Source organism: Salmo trutta, chromosome 18 (assembly GCF_901001165.1).
Source record: "Salmo trutta chromosome 18, fSalTru1.1, whole genome shotgun sequence".
Classification (NCBI taxonomy): domain Eukaryota; kingdom Metazoa; phylum Chordata; class Actinopteri; order Salmoniformes; family Salmonidae; genus Salmo; species Salmo trutta.
In genome coordinates, this window is record NC_042974.1 from 41,981,501 (window position 1) to 41,990,782 (window position 9,282).

The 9,282-nt window shown below is 38.7% G+C and overlaps 1 protein-coding gene across 1 annotated transcript; it reads left to right on the forward strand.

Moving 5' to 3' along the window:
- Positions 1–946: 946 nt before the first annotated feature.
- LOC115153314 (forkhead box protein G1-like) lies at positions 947–4,143 on the forward strand. The gene has a single exon (XM_029698635.1). It carries the CDS (start codon positions 1,421–1,423, stop codon positions 2,477–2,479), a length of 1,059 nt encoding a protein of 352 aa, XP_029554495.1. The 5' UTR covers positions 947–1,420; the 3' UTR covers positions 2,480–4,143.
- The last annotated feature ends 5,139 nt before the right edge of the window (positions 4,144–9,282 follow it).

Consider the following 9,282-nt stretch of genomic DNA (forward strand, 5'->3'; position numbering starts at 1 on the left):
ATTTACCTAAATTGTAATGTATATACAAGTACAAATTAACAAACCATACAAATTATAGTTTTAACCCTGGTTGTATCGGCATCTACGCAGTCCTAAACAAAGTTTCTGAGATCGAAAACAAATGAAGGCTGTTGCTTATTTGTTCAAGTCAAGTCTGCATCACTGGCAATTCTATTTTAAGTGAATAGACCAAAACAAACGTGTTACTCATAGGGCTACACAGCTCGTTAGTAGCACCAAATGTTATGTTTGTAGTCAATTAGCCTATATTTAGTCACAAAACCGGCCTGCAAGCTGCTAAAATAGTGCGCCCTCAATGCAGGAACATCCCAGTACACTAGAGGCGCTCAAGTAGCGGGGTTCAGCCTGAGTAGGCTCTTTGATGTGCATCTGACATGTCCAGTACTCAGAACAATAGTATGATTGCCGCGCATCCACAATGCTCAAGGCAGTATTAAATGCATTGTAGCCTATTCAAACCACCATTGTCCTCAATACAACAGGGCTCACTACGACGAACACTTTGACGCGTACACCACACCACACATAGACAGAAACAGTCACACGAGCATGCACGTACGCCACACACACGCGTAGCTTTGTGTTCCAGAAATTAGACTATATGAACACGTCATGAGCCATGCATTTTTATTTTTTTTTATTTTACAGGAAATTATCTTAAACGGCAATATTTTCTCTCAGCCTCATGGCAAAATGCGTGAAATATCATGAGATAAGTTAGTTATAAAACTGCAAATGTGTATCTTGACCCAGATGGGTTGGTTGTTTAGCAACAAAACTGAGCATGCCCAACTATGGGGCAAACAGAGGGGGTTGGCTTAGTGTTGACAACATATATTTCTATATTTCGTCTAATGTTGATTTTTAAAAAATAACATAAATAGCTAACATTTGCACAATGAGCACTTGTCTCTTAAATACATCGTTACAGTTGTTGGTTAGCTAGCTAGCGATTTTTTTTTGTTGCCATCCCATTGACATAAAATATTATTAGCATATTAACACGTCATAATCCTTTAATTTTATTTTTAGAATGACAGAAAATTAGCTTTTAGAACGGGCCGTAAAACTGCACTACGCCATTGGGTAAACGGATACAGCCGTCCAGTCAAATCCTTACGAAAATGTTTTTTTCTATAGGCTATATGTGCACTGAAAGTCTATTTCGTGTTTCAACGGTATCGAATGGGAAAGAGGGATAAAAATCTGCAAGTTACAGGCTCCTCCCCTGTAGCCTAGTGATAAGACGGAACCTCCTTAATTAGTCATTTCTACATCCCAGTCCCGGCTAACTCTCTATCCTACAAGTTCCTTCATGCATGCAATGTCCTGATCCGATTGCGTCTTACCTTTTCCTTTTTAAACACAAAGCCCAATCATTTTTTTGTCAGTGTCCGGCATGGAAGATCAGAAAGAGCCGCCGATGGTGCACCGATCTACTTCATTTAGTATCAAGAGTCTGCTGCTTCCCTCAAAATGTGACAAACACGACTCTGTGCTCCCGGAAAAAAACACTGCTTCTTCGGGGTCTGATTCGGAAAAATCCCTGGATCCTGATATGGAATCTGCACCTTTGGACCGGGAGAAACAAAAGGAGGAAGACGAGGGTACCTTGCGGACGACAGAGCCTAGCAAAAATGGGAAATATGATAAACCGCCATTCAGCTACAACGCCTTGATTATGATGGCTATCAGACAAAGTCCTGAGAAGAGACTGACTCTGAACGGTATCTATGAGTTTATCATGAAGAACTTTCCATATTACCGGGAGCACAAGCAAGGCTGGCAAAACTCTATCCGACACAACCTAAGCCTCAATAAGTGTTTTGTGAAAGTGCCAAGGCATTACGACGACCCGGGCAAAGGGAACTACTGGATGTTGGACCCTTCGAGCGACGATGTGTTTATTGGTGGAACTACCGGGAAACTTCGGAGACGTTCTGCTACCTCCAGGGGCAAGTTGGCGATGAAACGTGGAATGCGCTTCTCGCCTCTTGGTTTGGGAATAAACGACAGGGCAAACAACCCTCTGTATTGGCAAATCTCGCCGTTTTTATCATTGCACCATCCCCACTACAATGGATCATCAGCAGGATTTCTGAACCAAGGGCACGCGTATGGGTCCCTACTCCCCGGGGTGGAGCAGCTGAGTAACGGGGACCTTACCCGCCATCTAAGTGGATCTGTCGGTGCTCTGGGCTTGTCAAACAGTTACGGTGTAAGCACGTCTAGTCTATTATCCGGACAGAGTGGCTACTTTGTCTCAGGGAGTCAGCATCAGTCGCCGCATCTCCAGCAGAGCGCGCAAGGCTACGGTGTATCCACGAGCTCCCCACAAACACTGCTCTCGGACTCACTTAGAACGTCCCTACCGTCTTTTTCACCGGGAGTTTCTAGCGGGTTTCCAGGAATGTTGTCACATCAAAAGAGGGTCACTCCAAATGCTTTCTTAAATTGATGACACAACTACAACATGGGAAGGACAAATAAAAGCACCATAGAAATGGCAGTTATAGGGGTAAACGAACAGTGATCACTAATTAGGTCAGAAACGACAATTCGTCAAAGCAAATATGGCCATATTAGGCTATGTATCCTGAAGTGCAACGATGTATTCTTTTTGCGTTAAAGGGACAAAAGTCGATACCTGTGGGGTTTAAACTGTAACTAGACTTGCCAAATGTAACTATATTTCGGGCTATTTATATCTTGTACAAAGATTGTAATTCTTTGAATCGTTTATTTATGTTTGGTAGGCTATTTATTAAACACTGTATTTACATTTTATTGTCAGTGTATTCATCAGTATTGAAGAAAAAAACATACAGCATTATTCATTATTCATATAATAATTAATTTAGAAATAGTTTTTTGGGGAAAACGCCTTATAAAGATCAGGGTAATAAAACACGCGGGATAAAACAAAAGCCTACAAGTTATGTCTTCTCAGGTTCTCCATCTATAGACTCCAATCTAGGCTAACGCTATATCTGTAATGTATGCAACACATTTTAGAAAGAAGTGGAGTTTTGTGTGTACTCATAAGTTAATTATAGCCTATTTTGTCCTCTGTTTTGTTGATCGAGCCATAATGAGCGCATGTAGATTATAAGATACAACAGTGCATGACAGTGCAGGCCTCCTCTTATAATAGCATGCCCTGTGACTGACCCTTTGTTCGCATTTGTTTCCATCTTTCATATAAAGCACTTGAAGTTTCAGTTTCTCGTTAAAACCAGTTCCTCTTGTCTTGAACCTTGCCATGCTTGATACGGTGTTATAGGTTACTTATTCAGGCCTGCAATACATCCCTTTAATTGTCTGATCATTTAGTTTTATTAGGCTACATCAAGTACAAATTTGGCAAACCAGCGTAGCCTATAATATCAGCCCCAATATAGTATTTCACTTCTAAATCAGTGGTTCCCAATGTTTTCTTAGTCACGTCTACCTATTATAATTAAACCCAAATTACGATGTATAAGGTCTACCAGCGTCCTATAGCTATTGCCCTGACAAAATTACAAACATGTCTGTTGACCGTGTGCTACTTTATTCTGTAAATTAGGACTTTACTCAACTGTAAATTAGCCTACCTTAGGATTCCACCTCACATTCTGAGAAAAATAGTTTGATATAGCTTAGCCTAGCTCTATTCAAACAAATACAACAACAAGATCATTAATGGTAATCTACTTCCTGAATCTGGATTGCGTAACACTGGGGTAGGCTTACACTACCACAGTTTGGCAAACGCTGATCCAAATAAATAACATCCAGCGTTGTTATTGTAATAAGCAGTTAAGCTTTCATTACCCAATAGACCTATTTACTAGCTAAATAGTAGCTTATTAATAGGCTACTGGAGAAGAATGCGCTGATTAACACAACAAATAACAATTAGGCTACATTTGACACATTTTGGCCTAACATTTGACAAATTTCGTTCCTTTACTGGGAATACTATAGTTTAACGTTATATTTTCGATGTTGACGATTTTTTTTGTAAATGTTATTTCAAAGTTTTGCACTTTTTGTTGTTAGAATAGGCCTACCTAATGTAAGTATTGTCTGTTTTTGTTGCTGTATGAAAAAAAATAACTTGATTAAAGTGTAAGACATTACAAGTTTGCAATAAGTTTGCTATCATGAATGAAAGAAGTACAACACAAACCTAATGTAGACCTACTGTTATACATTCAGACACGCTATAGACAGAGGAAAACTAGACTGAGTGTACAAAACATTAGGAACACCTGCTCTTTCCATGACAGACTGACCAGGTGAATCCAGGTGAAAGCTATGATCCCTTATTGATGGAACTTGTTAAATCCACTTTAGTCAGTGTAGATGAAGGGGAGGAGACAGGTTAAAGAAGGATTTAAGCCTTGAGACAATTGAGACGTGTATGTGTGCCATTCAGAGGGTGAATGGGCAAGACAAAGGATTTAAGTGTCTTTGAATGGGAAATAGTATAGCTGCCATTCACACCAGTTTGAATGTGTCAAGAACTGCAATGCTGCTGGGTTTTTCAGGCTCAACAATAATGGTCCACCACCCAAAGGACATCCAACCAACTTGACACAACTGTGGGAAGCATTGGAGTCAACATGGGCCAGCATCCCTGTGGAACGTTTTCGACACCTTGTAGAGTCCATGCCCCAACGAATTGAGGCTGTTCTAAAGGCAACAACGGGTGCAATTTAATATTAGGAAGGTGTATGTAATGTATGTAGCCTTGTTTTATCAACATAAACAAATAAGCACATTTTTATGCTTGCATGAAAAATGTGCAAATTCACATAAAATTGGGCGTCTACACCATAACAGCATCCCATATCCTATCCAATAGTCCGATATTGTTGCTGAATCTAACAAGGTGAAGGGCTAAATCTAAATAAATATAATATGTTATGCTTGTCCCAACAACAAATAATGTGTTTTTCTGTGAAGACAATCAGCCCAAGTAACCTAATGAATTATTTTCAAATTATTGAAATAGGCAGGATAGGGTAATTTGTTCTGGGTGCAATTACGCTTCAATAATTTATATTTCTGTGGATAAAATATACATAATAAAGATAAATAATAAATAGTCTACACATGTGTAAATTCAATTGAAATGTGCAATGTGTGGAGAGCGTTCGATTAGCATGGCATATGATTCAACTGCTGTGAAAGGATCGATGTCCCATTTCCCATTCATTAACAACAATGACGTCAGGTGACATGGCTTACAGTTCGTGTTTCTGAGAGACAACGTATACAGCTATTCTTAATGTCAAAGCAATATGCTACAATTTATTTAATATCTGTGCCTATTCATTTATCATTTTCAAATATTGTATTCACATAAACATAAATTCATTGTGTTTTGTTAGAACAAAATCGTACAAAATGGTCATAGCCCAATTCCACCCAAAATACATGACACATTTTTTTTTTAAATTTACCAAATAAATGAAACTCTCACAATATCTCAACAGTGTAGAGCTATAGGCCTGTTTTGTTATACAACCATTTGGACAGAAGCGACATATTCATGATTTGTTGTCATTTATTTTGGGCTATATTACAATGATTCCACCCAATCTGCAGGGTTTAGGGTAAGGCAGGGGATGATTTAGGGTTAGTGTCAAGTTTAAGGACCGAATAGGTCTATAACTAACCCAAGCCTCACACAAAAAGTGTAAAATATAGGGTACAAATAAAAGTGTAATAATGGACTCAAAAGTAGTCCGAAAGTGTTGGGTTAATATGTGCAGATCACATTTCTTTGTGTGATTGGACCACATATACACTCTTAAAAAAAGGTACCGGAGGGGTTCTTCGGCTGTCCCTATAGGGTCACCGTTTTGGGTTCCAGGTAGAAACCTTTTTGGTTTCAGGTAGAACTCTTTTGGATATCATGTAGAACCCTATGTGGAAAGGGTTCTGCATGGAACTCAAAGGGGTTCTACCTGGAACCAAAAAGGGTTCTTCAAAGGGTTATTCTATGTGGACAGAAAACCCTACATAGCACCTTTTTTCTAAGAGTGTAGGCCTGTTTTTCATACACTATTCAAAACGAACATTCCGTTCAATCATTCATTTAATTTCTAGGCCTATGTCCCCCCCCCAAAAAATAGGCCTAATGGCAAAGGCATAGGCTACACAGTCTCAAGAGTAGCCAGGAGCTAGATGTGGGAGGAGGCCTGTTTCGGGGGCTCGTACCCTAATGTTTAGACAGGTTGATGAAGACAAAAACGTAGAGAAAGTGAAACCATATTAGGAAATAAAATGAAATAAACCCTCAGAATGATGCATTGGAACTTTGATGTGACGAGAACAGCACGACGTCACACAAAGGGTAGGGCCTATGTCTTATATGCTATAGAAAATGGATAGAAACAATAATATTCTCCCTGTGTTCAGGATTATTTTATATCCATGTCGTTGGCACTTTACAAAACATAACCAAGTTGGACCGTGAGGAATGCATTGTTCTGGCGTCAAGCAATATGTTGCTGGTGGTGTGGGCTGTCTGAAGATGGCTACACGAACATGTGTGAAACTGTGAATATAACAATTATTTTGAGGATTTATTCACTTACACCGTATCAATACAAATATGTTTCCCTATTATATGGATAGAATTAGCGCACCACATTGATAGAAGTAGGCAATTGTTTTAGTTCTACAACGCATGCAAGATTAGGCTACTGCCAGTGTGCATGAAAATACCTCTATCTTGGAGTAATCATCCTTATGTTTGTTGTTCATATAGCACATTAGATAAAACTAATATTGTTGACTACTTTGGTCATGTTCCTCCGCAATTTACATGCATTATTGCATTTCTACTAGAGTATAGGCTAACGATATCAGAATGGAACTGTTCCAAGATCCTATATTCTCGAGAAAGGTCAAACATTTTAGATACGTTCACAGAACACTTTAGATACATTGTTATTATGGATCAGTTGAAATAATTCCTCCGTTATTCAATTGATACAGCCTAAACTTGAGCGCTACTACCGTAGTTAAAGAAGAAAACAAACAAACTGCTTATCAGGAAGATATTCCAGAGTATAGCTTTGCCTTAAAACATATCTAGAAACAGTACACAACGTATAGCCAGATAAAAGCTTTTCAATATAAATTGTCGGCTACAAAATTCAAATGGTTTTAAAGTCGAAAAATCAATGCTGTCCCTACTCCGTTGCACATAGAGGCTTCTGTAGGCCTCACTCCACAGGACAAAACAAGTAGAAATATAAGCTTCATATTTGGGAATCTTACATTGCCTCTGGGTTAGACATTGTAAAACCAATTGTTCTGCAAGGATTTACCCGATTACTTGTCATGTAACATTGGATGAATGCTGAGGGCTCCCGAGTGGCGCAGCTGTCTAAGGCACTGCGTCTCAGTACTAGAGGCGTCACTACAGACACCCAGGTTCGAATCCAGTCCCAAAGGTCGGCGCACAATTGACCCAGCGTAGTCGGGTCAATTGTCCTTAACTGAGTTGCCTAGTTAAATAAGCGTCTGTAATACAGACAACACACCTGCATGAATAGACGACACAGATTGGACCAAGTGGCTCAAAGAAAGAAAGAAGGAAGGCATTCATTGCAGAAACAACGTGATAGCCGATTTTTATATAAGAAGAGTACAATAATTATTGACCTCTTGGATTTTGTCCAAAGTAAGGCTAACGTTATGCAAAAACAGGTATATTGATAAAGCACACTTTCTTTAACCTCAATGTCAACTTGTTTTGGCGTTGTTTTTAAACCGTAGTCTATATATTATGTATTTTATTTTCAATGCTTTCAGACAATGCAATTAATTGCGCTAAAAAATGAGTGCACTAAAATTACAAAAAGTTAACTCGAGTTACCCTGCTGTCAAACGATAACAATATTTGTCTGTAGTTAACTACCATTAATCACCATTTTATAATGAATTCAAATTTGAACCTAATTAAAGATTAAATCAAATCAAATGTTATTTGTCACATGCTTCATAAAAAACAGGTATAGACTAACAGTGAAACGCTTACTTACGGGCCCTTCTCAACAATGCAGAGAGTATGAAAATGTATACACACACTACTGTAAGTCACTCTGGATAAGATCGTCTGCTAAATTACTAAACTGTACATGTAAATGTAAAATAATAGAAATAAGATGTTTTAATTTAAAATTCCATTAGGTTGTATAATATATATTTTTATTATAGTGTTAGAAATCACACAAAAAACGATATTCTCAGACAACATCTCAGCCAGATCTGATATAAAACCTAATGTAACTATTCGATCTAGCCTAGGCTTACTTCTTATACATGTTCAACATGAACTAGTCACAAGCTGCTACAGTAGGCTACTTTTTGACCATTTGTTTAATCTTTTGACCTGAAAACTACAGCAAAAACAGCTAAATGGAATTGAAGTTCTGTTCTGATTAAAATCATTGTGTTGATTCTAGAGGGATTCAGATAAACATATGCATTTGGTTAGCTAGCTAACGTTAGCATAACTGGCTAGCTACTTCTGTATAAATTACGTTTTTGCTGTTAGATAACCAAACGCCCGTTTATTGTTGGACTTTCTGTAAGTTTTCCTTCAACTCTGTTGCTCAATGCTTTGCACGTAGTGGATGGTTTCAGTAAACTTGGGGTTATCGTCTTGCTGGAAGATCCACTTGCTGCCAAGTGTCAGCCTCCTGCCAGAGGAAACCAGGTTTTTGCATACAATGTCTAAATACTTGGTAATGTTCATGATGCCATTGACGTTAACAAGGGCCCCAGGACCTGTGGAAGTTGGCATTGCCCCATAACATCAAAGATCCACCACCATATTTTACATTAGGTATGAGGTACTTTTCTGCATATGTTTACGTTTTTTTCAACCCACCACTGGGGTGTGTGGCCAAAGAGATATATCTTCATGGCATCTGACTATAGCACTGCCTGGAGTTTGACAAACGGCATTGGCACTTGGATTGGAATTGGTTCTATGGTGCCTTATTCTAGTCTTTTAAAGTTTTAATTAAGGGCTAGCGGTTAGAGTGTTGGGCCAGTAACCGAATGGTCCCTGGTTCGAATACCTGGGCCAACAAGGTAAAAAAATCTGTTGATGTGCCCTTGGGCAAGGCACTTAACCCTAATTTGCTCCAGGGGTGCCATACTACTATGGCTGACCCTGTAAAACAACACATTTCACTGCACCTATCTGATGTATGTGACAATAAAGACATCAATTATTTTCCTGTTTTT